We start from the raw sequence: 17,714 nt of genomic DNA, 5'->3' as shown, positions 1-17,714 counted from the left end.
AACATCATAATACCAACAGCTCAGCCAACAAGAGCCAATAACTGCACAACCGATTTACACTGTGCCAAGCCAAAATAGTAATCTATTTCTCTCACCCAAGATCCAGCAAACCATCGCTTGCAACTGTCCACAATCCCAAATTTGGAATCACCGCATTAATAACCCATAACAACTGCGTGGATTTGCTAAGGACCTGATCCAGCAAACCACCGCTTGCAACTGTCCACAATCCCAAATTTGGAATCACCGCATTAGTAACCCATAACAACTCCGGGGAATCGCTAAGGACCACCAGGTTAGTCTAAGTTGGGACTCTTTGCCCAACACTACTTACATTTCATGAACCATTAATCACCTCGTTTGAAAGCATTTAGATTGTCCTATAGAGCAGCATATATTGCCATCAACGACCAGCAGTAATTTCAAATATGGATATATTTGCCCGCCGCTGATCAGTTTTATGCATGTGTGTAAAATGTACGCACTTTCATACTGTGTCAATACCCAGTGCTCCAACGGTGAACATCTGATGCCAGCCTCCGATTCGACTGTGCCAGTGCCAACCGCCCAAAGGACTCCAATCTTAAACATAAATACAAATAGGTTCCCAAATTGGGAAGATAGTCAGACTAGTATGCTTAAGATTGTTAATTCAAATCCATGTCTCCTAGTGGCCAATGCCAAGCTTTCCAAACAATATGTCAAATTTAAAAATTCCAAATTCTAAATCAACTGTATTTATACTCATGCATATACACCAGTCAGGTGGCCAATGCCATGTTTATAAACAATATTATTAATTCCAAATACCAATTGTATTTGTGAGCACTATGTACACCAGTCCGCTGGCCATTGCCAAGTATTCCTAAACAATATTGTTAAATTCCAAAATACCAATTATATTTGTACACACTATGTACACCAGTCTGATGGCCAATGCCAAGTATTCCTAAACAATATTGTTAAATTCCAAATTTAAATACCAATCATATTTGTACACACTATGTCCACCAGTCTGATGGCCAATGCCATGATTATAGCCAATTTTGTTAATTCCAAATACCAATTGTATTCGAATGCACTAAGTGCACCAGCCTAATGGCCATTACCAAGTCTTCTAATCAATATTGCAAATTCCAAATTTAAATACCAATTGTATTTGTAAGCACTATGTGCACCAGTCCGCTGGCCATTGCCAAGTATTCCTAAACAATATTGTTAAATTCCAAATTTATATACCAATTCATTTGTACACATTATGTACATCAGTCTGCTGGCCATAGTTAGTATTCCCAAATAATGTTGTTAAGCTCCAAATTTATATACCAATTCATGTGTACACATTATGTACACCAGTCTGATGGCCAATGCCATGTGTATAGCTGATATTATAAATTCCAAATTTATATACCAATCCATTTGTACACATCATGTACACCAGTCTGCAGGCCATCACCAAGCGTGTGAACATGAGCTGTCAAACCCTAGATTATGAACTAATTGTATTCATACACATATGCGTACACTAATCTCTGGACAAATGCTCACATCAGTCTGTACAAAAATGGGTTTTTATACCGTGAAGTAATTTCCTGTCCATATACCCAAATTAAATAGCCACGTCTCCAAAATTAATTACAAGCCCGGCCAGCATGAGCCATAGTCAACACACAACAATGTTACATTCAGACTTCTTCTTATGCTAACATCTTGCTAGGCGATCATCGATATCTATAGCATAAAGAAGCCCATCAATGCTTGGCACAGCCAAGCGAATTAATTAATAACCCTATATTATAATACTACAACCCTTATATTACAAATTTTTATAATACAATTCTTACACCTAAGTATTTACAATCATATAACCATCTCTGGGTAAAACACCGTGTCCGCTCTTGCGCTGTGCATATAACAATATACAATAAACCCCATAATAAGTGAAAAACAAAACACAGTGACCAATAAATTAACAAATAAATTAAACGCAACCTAACTAAATAATACCAATATTAAAACCTATAACCAAATAAATACAAAACAAAAAACGGAAAATAAACCAAAATAAATTAAAACATCTCAACACACCTCAACGCCTGACCAACCTGTCACACAAATAAATAAAAGCTGCATCCTCCAAAGTCAGATGCCACCTATCCCTTAGCCATTCTCTTGCATCCACCAAGTTAGATGCCAATAAGTACTCAAATACCCATAAAAAGAGACTCACCTGTCCACAAACAAAGACAAATAAGTCTCTCTTTAAACAAATACCACAGCTTATCCAACCAAAGCACTTAGAAACAAACTAAAACTTAAACTAACCAAAAATATATACAAAACCAAAACAACTTACCTGTTAAAATTAGCACAACTTACCTGTAAAAATTAGCACAACTTACCTGTTAAGATTATCACAACTTACCTGTTAAAACTATCACAACTTACCTGTTCATGAACATCAATGATATAACATTATCTTTATACTAATACAAATCTTTACCATCTCTATTCCAATTAAACAGCTCAGCCAACATGAGCGCAACCGGCGACCAAAACACCCCAGCACCATATATAATAGTCCCAAATGTTAAAAACGCGGGTAAACTCATAAGAATGGCAGAAATAGAAGTGGGTGAAACCAGTTTTCACACCACTACCACAAAAAATGACGGCATAAGATTCCAATGCGATACCATGGCAAACCACAAGGACCTATTAACATTCTGCACCAAACTATATAGCAATACATATGTCATAAACAGTCTGCAGGAGCCAAAAAGATACAGAATCATTATAAAAGGGCTCCATCCCACCACAGCCCCAGACTGGATAAAATGCAAGCTTGCAGCACACGGACACACAGTTTTATATGCCAAAAACATAATTGGCCAAACATCACAAGCCCCAACAAATTCTTTTCGAGTCGACCTCGAACACAAAACAAACAACAACGAAATAATGGACATAAACAGAATTGGCACCTACATTGTAAAAATTGAAAAATGCATTCCACACACCATCACCATAAACCAATGCCACAAATGCCAAAAATTCGACCACAAAATTGAAGACTGCAGAAACCGGGAATTCATCTGCTACAAATGCGCAGGTAAACACCACTCAACAGAATGCCCAAAACCCAGACACATCGAGGGCAAATGCGCAAACTGCGGTGGAAACCATATTGCCACTTATAGAGGATGCCCAAGCTATAAGGAAGCGCTCCAAAATTATGAGTCTCCGCCCAACTCACCAAAAACACAGGAAAACAAACCAGAGGACAACACCACTACACACACGTTCTCACTAAGACCCAAAAATATGCCTGCCAGAGAACTCATAGACGCAAAAGCCGTAATGGAATACCTGACAGCAATGCAACTCTACGAACAAAGTGAACGAAAAGAGGAAATCCTGGACAAATACCTTAGTAAAGAAATAAACAAACGAACCAACAACTAACCAACTAAACATCAAAATACACACATAAATAAATTAACAAATACTCAACTGTAACAAATACTTACCTGTAAGAACTAAGAAACAAAATGAAATAATGAATAAATAATGAATAAATAAATATAAATAAGCATCAAAATACACATATAAATAAATTAACAAATACCTAACTCTAACAAATACTTAACTGTAAGAACTTAGAAATAAAATGAAACAATGAATAAATAACTAATAAATAAATACAAATAAACATCAAAATACCCATATAAATAAATTAACAAATACCTAAATATAACAAATACTTACCTGTAAGAACTAAGAAACAAAATGAAATAATGAATAAATAACGAATAAAAAAATATAAATAAACATCAAAATACACATATAAATAAATTAACAAATACCTAACTAACAAATACTTACCTGTAAGAACTAAGAAACAAAATGAAATAATGAATAAATAACGAATAAATAAATATAAATAAACATCAAAATACACATATAAATAAATTAACAAATACCTAACTAACAAATACTTACCTGTAAGAACTAAGAAATAAAAATTAAATAATGAATAAATAACGAATAAATAAATACATATACATATGTATTATAACTTAAAATCAAACCAGTCTTTCCTTTAAGCACACTAGAGCCCACTTCTCTTACAGCATCCACCAACCCGATGCCTACAACCGTTATGCATACTTAACACCAACAAAACAATCATAACTTACCAGTTATTATCTTTCCTATTCTTTTTATTTTTATTTTTTTCTTTCCCCAATCTCTTCTCAAAAAAAAAACAGCTCCAGCCAAAATGAGCAAACAAATAAAAAGGAAATCTACGCCTGCCAAAAATAAGGCCAAAGAAATAACACCCACAAGCTCGCCACCAGAAAAGGCCATCATAATTGCAAACAAGCAAATATGTCCACCAAATTCTGACCAGGCTCAAAAGGTGCTTGAGGAAATTCAACAACAATCCCAAATATATAAAACAATACCAAAATCGACACCAGTCACCAGAAGCCCAGCCACCCTAGGCCTGAACAACGACAACAACAACAATATACCCAAACTAGCAACAACAAACAAAAGTCCAAGTACCAACTCAAACACAGATACAGACTCTGAAGAAGAAGTATCAATAATATCTGATGAAACCAACAACCAAGCAGAATCCAACGAAAATCTGGCCCCAAACGAACAAAAGCCATATCGAGTACTGGTACCAGAAACTAAGGATGCCAATAAACTAATCCAAAAGGCAATAGACACCATTGGAATAGGATCCTTTACCACCAGTGCCAATGCTGGAAAAGGAATAATCTTTGAATGCGAAACAATCAAGAAGCAAAAAGAATTGCTAGAACTCTTTGCAGAACTTAACTGCAATGCTCGCACCCACAACAAAACTGAATCCAAATATAAAATCATTATAAAAGGATTACACTCATCCACACCCCATAATTGGATCATAGAACAACTGGCTGCACTAGGCTACACTGCATGTCATGTAAACAACATAATTGGATATATCTCCAAATCCCCAACTAACTCCTTCAAAGTGGAACTGCTTACAGACCATAATGCTAGCAACAACAACAAGGACATCCTTAAAATCACCACACTAGGAACATACAAAGTTCAAATTGAACAGCCAACTCGCCCCAATAAAATTCAGCAATGCCATAATTGCCAACGCTTCGGACACCTCTATGAAAACTGCAAGTACAAAACCCCCACTTGCTTCAAATGCGCTGGATCTCACCCATCCAGTGAATGCACCAAGCCAAGACATGTAAATGGCAAATGTGCTAACTGTGGAGATAACCATGTTGCTACCTACAAAGGCTGCCCAGTCTATAGGGAGGTATTCAGGAAACACTCCAATAGCTTCACAAAACGAGCCACACAAGCACTAGAATCCCTTAACTGGACCAATGAACCAATATACAGAAACGCTATGACTAGCATTACTTACAACCAGCCAGAAAGGCAGAGCTCACAATACAACCCACTGACAAGACCAAACAGGGACAACATAAGCCCATATGTCCCAACATACCAATACGGTGCCCCTTGGCCAGCACAACTAGGATATAGTGTACCCATCGCTCAAAACTTCATACCAGTGAGCGCAGCAAACCAAACTTATGCCATACAGGAACCTGGAATGGAAAACATAGTGAACCAAAGGAAACACTACCAACAAAACCGGGACCTAAACCAAAACAACAACCAATAACAAAATAAAACCAAAAATAATAACAAATAAACCATAACAAAAAAAAAAAAAAAAAAAAAAAAAAAAAAAAAAGAAGAAAATGAAACAAGCTAAAACATTGCACACAAGGGGATTACTAAAATAAATTGAATAAATAATTACAGTCGTCCCCAATAATCCCAAAACGCACTTATAAATTTTAAATTTTATTTCTATTTTTCTTACAATATTAATTTCAATCTTATTTTTAAAATATTTAATTTCAATTTACAATTTTAATTTTCTTAAACATACATAAATACTCTAATGCAAAATGAAAACGCATTGAAGGATACCCTTCAATAAATTAACCATAATTAATTTAAGCCCACCCCAAAAAATACTTAACAATATTAATATCACACATTTACTATACTTATTACAATACCTTACATTATATTATCTTATACTATATAACAATGTATTACTTACCAGTGATACTTACCCAATACATAAAGAAATAAACAGCTGCCATATAAGCCAAAATTAAAACCAAAAACTTATACACTATACTCAACTGTTAGTAAAATATCCAAACAACCTACCTCAAATATCTTAAATCCTTATCATCCACATACAATACAATCTACTATCAAGAACCCAACTGACACTAAAAACTAATACAAACCGCAATTATAAAATCCACATTTTTCTCTAGCAAACCCTATTACATATATACTCTTCCCCCCCCAAAACAGACAAACCCACAATCTTGGATAGAATCACTAAAACTCAATTCACAAGCACTATGTCCAATAATATACAAACCCATGATCTCAGAATCATCAGCTGGAACTCAGCCGGAATCTTAAACAAAATCTCTGAACTAGAATCACACATTCACGAAAATAGCATTGATATAGTCCTAATATCTGAAACCCATCTAATTGACACGGACATAGATACCATAACAATTGAAGGATACGACCTATACATAGCCAACCATCCAACCAATCGAAGAAGAGGAGGCTCTGCTATTATAGTCAATAGAAAAATTGAGCACATTGCTCTCCCAACAATAATCACACAGGCCATACAATTGACCCCAATCAGTGTCACCCTCAAAGACCAACCGCTAATTAATATAGCTGCCATTTACTGCCCGCCACTAAAGGGCCTTACTTCCAAAGCTTTTGAAACTATATTTAAACTCTTTGAACCAAGATTCATAATAGCCGGTGATTGGAATGCCAAACACCGTTGGTGGGGCAACAATCGTGCCTGTAATCGAGGCAATGAGCTCATAAACTGCATCAGGACACATAGCTACAATATATTAGCCACTGGCTCACCCACTCACTATCCCCATGATCATCGAAAAAGACCCTCAGCCATTGATTTCGCCATTTATTGTGGCATACAACACAATCGTTTACAAATTGAATCCTCATTAGATCTAGACTCAGATCACCTTCCACTTCGTATCCACCTACTAAATAAGCCAATGATTGTATCTCACAAGAAACCAGTTTTAACTCCAAACTCTAATATCAAAAAATTCCATCACTGGCTAAATCAAAGCATTCATCTCAACACTGAGATAACAAGTGGTCAAGACATAAACGATGCAGTTGATATCCTAACCAGAAATATCCATCAAGCCGCTATCTATGCAACAAATTTGCCCCCAAATCTCCCAGCAAATAGCCGTTTTCGTACATACCATACCCCAAATAGACGTATCCAAAATATGCTTATTGTAAAAAGATACTTCAAATACAATCATCTCGTCCTTAGAGACAGCTCAGCCAAAAGACCTCATAAATTAACAGCTAATCGAATCAAAAAAGCACTCCAAGATAGAAAAGCACAACGCCTAGACAGATCACTTCTAGCCATTGATCCTAAGGATCGATATAGTTTACAAAAACTTTGGAAGTTCACCAAGCAAATTAAAAGACAACCAATGCCAAACTTACCCGTAAGGCAACATACAATACAAACTAACACAAATACTCCGGACAAAGAAAGTAGCTGGTGTAAAACTAATATAGAAAAAGCTGAAGCATTTGCTCAGCATCTTGAAACTAGATTCAGACCAAACCTAATAAATAGTCCAGAAGAAAGATCTTTCATTGAAAATCAAATTGCACCCCAGCAAATGCCTAACAACCCCATATTCAAACCAATTACACTAGCTGAAGTTAAAACCCAAATCAAGAAACTCCCAAATAACAAAGCCCCAGGACTAGACAGAATTGACAACTATACAATCAAAGCATTACCAGACTCTGCCTTAATATACCTTATATTAATTTTTAACAACTCACTTCGACTAGGCCATTTTCCACAACAATGGAAAATGGCTGTTGTCACAATGATACCCAAACCGGGTAAGCCGACCGAGCAACTCGCCTCATATAGACCTATTAGCCTACTTTCTGGCCTGTCAAAAATACTAGAAAAACTTCTTCTAAGCCGCATGTTCAAATCCAAAACCTTCATATCCTATATACCAAGTCACCAATTCGGATTTCGCTACGAGCATAGCACTGAGCAACAATTGGCAAGAGTCACCCAATTTATACTCAGAGCTTATGAAAGAAATCAATTCTGTTCAGCTGTCTTTATCGACATACAAGAGGCCTTTGATCGTGTCTGGCATCCAGGACTATTTTTCAAACTCAAACCACTAATACCTCATACGCTATACGCAGTCATTAGACACTATCTTTCAAACAGAACTTTCATGGTTGAATGCCATGAGGGTGCCAGATCGACCCCAAAAACAATTTCGGCCGGAGTGCCACAAGGTAGCGTTTTGGGACCAATTCTGTACACCATCTATACAGCAGACATGCCTACCCCAGATAAAGTCTACACCAATATCCCACGCAACTCAGCATCCTTACTTGCAACCTATGCTGATGACACTGTCGTCATGTTTGCCAACGAATCGGCTATAACAGCCATTGAGCAAGTTAACATAATGCTGGAGACCCTAGAAAAATGGACCAATAAATGGTGTATAAAAATAAATGCCAGCAAAACGGCACACATACTATTCCATCTAAAAGAAAACTATGAACTCATACTACCCATAATTTCACCAAAAATCTTAGGCCAACCCATTATCACCAAAGACTCCCATCCCTATCTGGGTGTAAATTTAGATAAGAAATTAAATTTCTGCAAACATATTGCAGCCCTTACAACCAAACTCAAAGCCAGAAGAGCCCAACTCGACTGGCTGATAAATAACCAAAGCAAACTCACATTAAATTGCAAAACCCTTTTGTATAAACAATTAATAGCCCCAATATGGCATTACGCTCTGCCAGTCTGGGGTGCACTCACAAGTGAAACTCAGATCAATAAAGTCACTACATTTCAAAATATTACCCTACGAACCATCATGAACCCCCCACCACTAACCAGAAATAGCACAATACACAACGACCTTAAGATACGCACAATCGAAGACACATTTGACAAACTTTCTGCCAATTATGCCAAAAGACTTGGCAAACACTCAAACATTGAAGCAAAAAAGCTTGTTGCCACCCCATACGTCCCATTTCGTTTAGCCAGAAGTCGAGCCAGATATATGGATCAACTTAGCAAACACGTTAGACCAATACAACGTACCATAGCCCCATTACCAACAGTCAGAAAACCTGTACAGAATCTCCAACCAGAATATTTTGCCAAACTTCAGAGCAAGAAACATAGCCTACTCCAACAAATCAGTGAGCTACGCGCTAGACTACCATTTGACCCAGACACCACAGAACGATCCTTTACACTCCGCTTTCCAATGAGTGTCAACGAAATGAATAACATCAATCGAGAACTAATCGCTCTCAACAATAAACTCCAAGAAACAGAACGACTACTAGCATCCTTTCCTGCGCAAGCTGAGAGTGCACCCCAGCAGCAACAAAAACCGCTTACACAGCCACAACAAATTTCTGTGCAACCAGCACTTAGCCCCCTAGATGATACACTACCACTAACACTATAATCTAACCAATCTAACCAACAACAATAACCATAAAACTGCATACACCATATAAGTATGCTATGCTTAATCTATATAAACACCAAGCCATACTCACCAGTAACACAGTTAAAACTGCCTAGCCTAATTAACAAATATATGGCAAACTAAAAAAAAAAAAAAAATAAAAAAAAAAAAAAAAAAAAAAAAAACCAAAATAAAAACACATCATACTTACCAGTAGCACAATGATAACAAACCAAGAAAACTGCCTAGCCTAGTGGGTCAGCATATAGTGATGAAATATAATGATAAGAGCATCTCACGCTATCACTATCATTATCTCTGACAATGCTGACCCATACCCCCCCTGGCCTGTTCACCAATCAGAACCCCCCCCTAATAGCACTAACAAACAACCAACTGCTCGACCTAAGTGAGCTTAAACAAAACCTAGCCAAGTCATACTGTGAGCCAAATAAAAGTGCCACATATGAATAAGTTGCTTAGCCCACAGAAACCAAGCCATACTCACCAGTAACACAGTTAAAACTGCCTAGCCTAATTAACAAATATATGGCAAACTAAAAACCAAAATAAAAACACATCATACTTACCAGTAGCACAATGATAACAAACCAAGAAAACTGCCTAGCCTAGTGGGTCAGCATATAGTGATGAAATATAATGATAAGAGCATCTCACGCTATCACTATCATTATCTCTGACAATGCTGACCCATACCCCCCTGGCCTGTTCACCAATCAGAACCCCCCTAATAGCACCAACAAACCAATAACAACCCAATACCAATACCAACTGCTCGACCTAAGTAAGCTTAAACAAAACCTAGCCAAGTCATACTGTGAGCCAAATAAAAGTGCCACATATGAATAAGTTGCTTAGCCCACAGAAACCAAGCCATACTCACCAGTAACACAGTTAAAACTGCCTAGCCTAATTAACAAATATATGGCAAACTAAAAACCAAAATAAAAACACATCATACTTACCAGTAGCACAATGATAACAAACCAAGAAAACTGCCTAGCCTAGTGGGTCAGCATATAGTGATGAAATATAATGATAAGAGCATCTCACGCTATCACTATCATTATCTCTGACAATGCTGACCCATACCCCCCCTGGCCTGTTCACCAATCAGAACCCCCCCCTAATAGCACTAACAAACAACCAACTGCTCGACCTAAGTGAGCTTAAACAAAACCTAGCCAAGTCATACTGTGAGCCAAATAAAAGTGCCACATATGAATAAGTTGCTTAGACCACAGAAACCAAGCCACACTCACCAAGAAACACATAAATATTAACTGCATACACCAACCACAAATGCCAATCACTAACACAACTAACACAACCAAGACAAGGCACCAATGCTTAGCACAAACAACAAATGCCAAACTCTAAGCCACACTCACCAATGACACTACAGTCCCAACACCCCAACCCGGGAGACTGGCCAAAGAATGCAAATCCAAAAAGAAAAATCCAAAAATACTGCCTAGTCAAATGGATCAGCATAAAGTGAAGAAATATAATGATACAAGCACCTTGTGCTTCACTATCATTAACCCTGATCTTGCTGATCCAAACACCATGGCCAATCCAATTACTCAATTTAAAATAACTAACTCAAACCAAATAACAATTATATAAATATTAACTGCCAAACCAAACAATGGCCAAATAAAGAACAACCAAACACACAACCAAATTACACTGTGTATTAATACCATAATCCAATAGTCTATGCAAACATGCAACAAACTTCAAACTGCTGAACAAACTTAACCACCAAAATATCCAGCCATAGCATATTGTGCACTTACAATTCGCACAAACTGCACTCCCAATTCTCAGTGCCAGAATTACCATATGACCAATTCAACTAACAATAATACTAACCCATTAATATGCAAGTCATTCAGTTTGTCAGAATAGAGACTGAGAAGAGACCCTAAAGTGTATGTTCTTAGACAAGCAGACGACAACCAAGTTGCATGTTAACGTTCATACCAGACAAACAAAAACAAACCCAATTTGCTCAATAGCAACAGGAGACCCATACACACCAAAAGTGACCCAAACAACAATCCAATATTCGGATATATCACACCCCTAATAAATCTGCACCGCCTAAATTCCAGTGCCTAGAACAGTCATATCAGACTTCTAAAAACTGCTTAGCTTGGGTACCTGGAGCTCTGTCCTTCCGGACATGTGTAAACCAGGTGAGTGAGCAGTTATAGATTAAAAACAGCACAACAATATCCCAGTGCCTAAACTGCTTTGCTTGGGTGCCTGGAGCTCTGCCCTTCTGGGTATGTGTAAACCAGGTGAGTGAGCAGTGATAAAGAATCAAATCTGCACAACCTCAGTGCCTTAACTGCTTTGCTTGGGTGCCTGGAGCTCTGCCCTTCTGGGTATGTGTAAACCAGGTGAGTGAGCAGTGATAAAGAATCAAATCTGCACAACCTCAGTGCCTTAACTGCTTTGCTTGGGTGCCTGGAGCTCTGCCCTTCTGGGTATGTGTAAACCAGGTGAGTGAGCAGTGACCATGAAACCCCAAGAAAACAATGCTAGCCGGCACAACTCCTATGCCAAACAGCTCAACAAACCTCAAAAACCTGAACTGTCCCACCAGACTTCAAAACTAATCCACAACTAACCACCAACCTGGCGCAAACACTAACCACAACTAACAACCTCAATATGCTCTACACTTCCAAGGCTAGCCACCAAAGCCACAATAGCGTATTGACCAACCACCAATAAAAACAATCCGTGCTTCACCCAGCGCAACAAGCTCCAACCTGAGCAACACCTAAGCGCCAAAAACAAGAGCTATACCTAGCCATAATCTGCAATACCAACAATTGCCTCCCAAGAAAACGACCGATTCCGCGTGGTCCGCTAAGCGGCGCAGTGCGGTAAACTTGTCCAGATCCAGCCATTACACGGATCTGGGCCACCAGCCGTATGTACTGAGTAATAGACCAGTACATACTACAAAAAAAAAAAAAAAAAAGACGCTACATACGGGCAATCTGCCCCCGTCCCGTGCCTTTCCAAAAGGTGAAAGCATGGGTATCAAGCTAAAAGAAATTGGAAACGTAAAATCTGGAAGTTCCTCTGACTGGGACGACGATGAGTTCATAAGGAGACTCGGTGCTGCAAACGCTCAGGCCGTCGCGAGTGGAACAGATGCCTCTGTGTCGGCTAGATCTAGCAAGACATCGTCACTTAGAGAAAACTATCTAAAAGCACGACAAGAGGAGACTTGTCAAAAAGTGCAGCGAAAACGTCGTGTCACTGGTGGTGAAAGCCCTAGGACACAGAAGAAAAAAGCCAATGAAGATGAAAATGTTGAAACTGTGTCCTTGGAAGATGAAGATGTGGACGTTGAAGCAATGGACGTTACCCCTCAGCCGATTATAAACCCAAATCCTGAAACAGATGCTGAGGACATCGCTACTATCAATATGAATGCCAGGCCTGAGGGACCACAACATATACCCCCACTTATGCCTACCAATAACTCTAACGCAGAACCCAATGTTCCAGACGTTGCCAGCAATGTTAAGATCAGGCCTGAACCGCTCTACGTGCCTGGACTTAACGGTAATATTGTCCCATTCCTAAAGGACATTGATGACTTAATTGGAGAGGGTAACTACCACACCAAACCGACTTCGGATCGCGGACTTCGTATTCAGTGCAACGACATTAGCTCATACCGCGCACTAGTAAGATTCTTTGAAGAATGTAGTGTTGAGTCCCATACTTACCAACTGAGCAGTGACCGTGGCTTCAGAGTAGTAATTAGACACCTTCACCGAGCTACTCCTAATGACTGGATCAAGCAGAAGCTTAGTGACAAGGGACACAACGTTCGATTTGTAAATGTTATCAAGAAGCGTTTCTCTGGCGAGCCTCTTGATCTCTTTCAAGTTGAGCTTGAGCCTAAAAAGAACAATAACGAAATTTTCGACTTAACAGTCCTGGGAGGCCAGCGAGTCAAAGTCGAAAAGCCAATAAGAAATACGGATGTTGTGCAGTGCCACCGTTGCCAACAGATTGGACACACAAAAAATTACTGTCGCCGCATATTTAGATGCGTAAAGTGCGGACAAGAGCACCCATCAACACTCTGTGAAAAGGCGCCTAGTGCAGAAGCGAAATGTGCTAATTGTAAGGGCCCACATGCTGCTAGTTACAGGGGCTGCATCTTCTTCAAAAACAATGCTAAAAAGAGGGAACCTGCAGTTCTACAAAGAGCCAATAGATTGCTATTTCAGCTTGGAGAACCCACCATTCCAATTAGCTCTGGTAGGCAACAGGGACGACCAAAGCAGCAACCGCTTCGGCCTCCAGTTGTTCAGGGCCAGCAGGCACAACAGCAGCAACCACAGCGGCCCTCTGAGCAGCAGAAGCAGCCGCAGCACAACCCATTCCGTCAGCAAGTGCAACACCAGCAGCCAATGCCTCAAGCTGCAAGCAGCTATGCAGCCGCCCTTAAAACTGGCCTGCCAGATGAGCGCTCCCGAAAGCAGAAGCAGACCGCACAGCGCCAAACAACTCGACAGCAGCCTCAACATGATTCGAGATTGCAGCACAACAATCAGCCGCCTCAGCGCCACCAGCATTATCAGGAGCGAGAAACTCGGCAAGTGATAGCACATCCTGCAGAAGCGCGCCAGCAACACAGGAGCCGCAGCCGCAGCTCACCGCGAACTGCATACCCGCGAGATGACCTCAGCCGAAAACTTGATCAGCTGATCAACATAATGGTTGAACAACAAAGGAGCGCAATTGCCCCTGCCAATAACAGCAACCTGGAAAGTAAAATTGACAGATTAGTTGATCTAATGACGAGTATGATGGCTACCGTAAGCACTCTCATGTCTACCATGGAGCGCGTCAATGGTAACCAAAATGTCTAGCCACGACGCCAACTCCATCACTTCCTCCTCAGAGAGAAATGGGCATAACATATATGCCAGACTCAACACCAACGCCCTTAAAATTGTAGCCTGGAATGCAGCAGGACTACACAATAAACTGGAAGAGATGGAGTTATTTATGCTGCAAAACGAAATCGACATAATGTTAATAGCTGAAAGCTACCTACGGGATGCAGAAACTATTGATATAAGGGGATACCACACTTACCTGGCAAACCACCCATCTAACAACCGCCGTGGAGGTGCAGCCATCCTAGTAAAGCGCACAATCCAACACATAGCGCTCATGCCGACAACCCTGGAGAAAATTCAGTGTGCGCCAGTTGCAATTACACTGCTAAATGGCTCAGTCATTAATGTTGCGGCCATATACTGCCCCCCGCGGGAACATTGGCTGGTTCAAGACTTCAACTACGTATTTAGACAGCTTGGTGCTAAATTTATTGCTGCTGGTGACTGGAATGCCAGAAGTTATTGGTGGGGCAACAGCAGATCAAATCGCAGGGGTAATATACTCCTTGAAAGTGTGCAGCAGCAAAACCTTGACATTCTGGCAACTGGCTCGTCAACGCGCTTTCCAAATAATGCGCGGCAGTCCCCGACAGCCATTGACTTCGCAGTATATAAAGGTGTGCAGTATGGTTTGCTAAAAATAAGCACATCCAATGACTTAGGATCGGATCACCTGCCGCTGCTGATTGAACTACTGAGTAAGCCAGCAGAAGGCGAACCCAAGTGTCATCTTCTTCCAGCAAATGCGAGCATACCCAAATTTCAATTGTGGCTAAACATGCACATCAATTTGAACACTGAGCTTCACTGTGGCGAAGATATTGACGATGCGGTAGACATACTGGAAAATAATATCCACTCTGCAGCGAAATTTGCAACAAACCTAACTCACCAGCCTTACCGAGGGCAACCAAAATATAACTACACAATCAACAGGCGCATTCAACAAATGATTGAGGCCAAGAGGCTGATTAAACGCCACATACAGGCATACCACAACCCGGCTGCTAGGCAAGCACACAACAGATTAGCCAACAACATTAGCCGGGAAATCAAGCATGCCAAGGCGAGAAGACTTGATGAGTTGCTGGAATCTATCGATGCAAGGGATAGATACAGTATGCAAAAGTTATGGCGGCTAACGGGGAACATCAAAAGGCAGCCCGCACCTAATTTACCAGTGAGGAAGCACACTGAGGGAGCTGGGACTTCCCAGTGGTGCAAGACCACCGAAGAAAAAGCCGAAGCCTTTGCGCAGCACCTTGAACAAAGGTTTAGGCCAATGATCACCACGCTGCCCTCTGACAAGAGCCATGTCGAGATGCAAGTATCGCTACCTGTGGCCCAAGGTGAACTCTGCTTCCCTCCAGTCACGCTAGGGGAAGTACAAGCTATAATCAAAATGCTGCAAACAAAAAAGTCTCCGGGGATTGACCGAATCGATAATCGCACGATCAAGGAACTGCCACAGTCAGCTGTACTGTACCTAGTGCTTATTTTTAACGGTATCCTACGCTTTGGACACTTTCCTTGCAAGTGGAAATGTGCCAAAATAACAATGATCCAAAAGCCAGGCAAGCCCTCTGATCAGCTTGGATCATACAGGCCAATAAGCTTGCTCGCTGGCTTTTCAAAAATCTTTGAGCGACTGCTGCTGCGCCGGATGTTCCAATTGGACAACATCATCAATGCAATTCCGAGCCACCAATTCGGTTTCAGACGTGAGCATGCTGCTGAACAACAATTGGGTCGAGTTACGCAGTTTATACTAGAAGCGTACGAGGACAATAAATACTGCTCTGCGGTCTATATGGACATACAGGAGGCGTTTGATCGTGTCTGGCATGACGGACTGCGATTCAAGCTCAAACAGCTATTGCCGGAAGTCCTCTACCGAGTTATGAATAGCTATCTAAGCGAACGCACATTCATTGTGGACTGCTGTGGAGGTACGCATTCCAGCCTAAAAGAAATCTGCGCCGGCGTTCCGCAGGGTAGTGTTTTAGGGCCTGTACTGTACACCCTATACACATCCGACATGCCCCTACCTGCACCGCTACGACACGGCAAACTGATGCTGGCAACTTATGCCGATGACACGGCCATCTTGTCATCGGCAAACTTGCAAGAAGATGCCATTGCCAATTTGGATCTGTTCCTTGCCACCATTACAACATGGACACAAAAGTGGAGCATTAGCATCAACATTACCAAAACCAAGCACATAATGCACACTTGGAGAAGCTTGCAGATGCCAATTCTTTCCCCAAGAATTTTGGATCAACGGCTCACCACAGAAGAAAGGATTTCATACCTGGGAGTGCAAGTCGATAAAAAGCTTCTTTTGAGCAGCCACGTCACCACCATTGTCGCCAGGGTTAGAGACAGGGCCAAAAAGCTGCACTGGCTAATATCAGAAAGGAGCAAGCTACCATTAAAATGCAAAGTATCACTCTACAAGCAGCTCATAGCCCCAATATGGCAGTTCGCACTTCCGGTCTGGGGATCACTTCTATGCGAAGGCCAATTTGAACGGATTCAAGTTGCGCAAAACAAGATATTGCGAACCATTGCTGGAGCACCTTGGTACGTGCGAAACCAAAGCATCCACACTGATCTGAAGGTCGTGCCGGTGGAAAAAATGTATCAGGATGCTTGCTCCAGGTACTGGGCTCGGCTCAGCAACCACAGCAACGATGAAGCCAAAAATATTGCCCTTAAAGCAAGACTCCCACAACGTCACCTAGGTGTCAGAAGAAGATACGCTGAAATGCTTCGGAAGCACCTACCTCTGGGTCGCCTAGCACAGCAGCAGCGGTCACAGCAGGGCCAGCTACCTTCTCATGGGCAGCCACGTCCGCTCCCACGACCACCCAGTCTCAGAGACTACCTTGTATTTGACATACAAGAACTGCTAAGTCAAACAGTGGTGCAGCCCAACTACCTCCAGGATAGACGAAACAGCCCGTCTCATATACAGCTGTGCTCAACTCTCGCTACCACTACAAGGCCAGGAGCTCTCATTCCTCCCAGTCCAGAGACACCA

At 40.7% G+C, this 17,714-nt stretch overlaps 1 protein-coding gene across 1 annotated transcript; it reads right to left on the bottom strand.

Annotated features, from left to right (window-relative positions):
- Positions 1-12,780: 12,780 nt before the first annotated feature.
- LOC115768463 lies at positions 12,781-14,388 on the bottom strand. The gene is made up of 2 exons (XM_030713033.1): positions 14,005-14,388; positions 12,781-13,937 (listed from the first exon to the last, which is right to left on the bottom strand). Exons 1-2 carry the CDS (start codon positions 14,372-14,374, stop codon positions 13,906-13,908), a joined length of 402 nt encoding a protein of 133 aa, XP_030568893.1. The 5' UTR covers positions 14,375-14,388; the 3' UTR covers positions 12,781-13,905.
- Positions 14,389-17,714: the final 3,326 nt, after the last annotated feature.

This window comes from Drosophila novamexicana, unplaced genomic scaffold, assembly GCF_003285875.2.
Source record: "Drosophila novamexicana strain 15010-1031.04,08,12 unplaced genomic scaffold, DnovRS2.1 tig00001789-arrow-arrow-pilon, whole genome shotgun sequence".
NCBI classification, from domain to species: Eukaryota; Metazoa; Arthropoda; class Insecta; order Diptera; family Drosophilidae; genus Drosophila; species Drosophila novamexicana.
Note: the sequence above shows the minus strand (reverse complement) of the source record. Positions and strands in the feature narration are given on the sequence as shown.

Bases quoted from the DNA above. Each gene is read 5' to 3' on its own strand.
- LOC115768463 (XM_030713033.1), bottom strand. From the start codon at position 14,374: ATGTGCTATCACTTGCCGAGTTTCTCGCTCCTGATAATGCTGGTGGCG. The intron at 13,938-14,004 runs GTGGGTTCTCCA...CCCTCTTTTTAG, and splicing joins TACCAGAGCTAATTGGAATG to CATTGTTTTTGAAGAAGATG.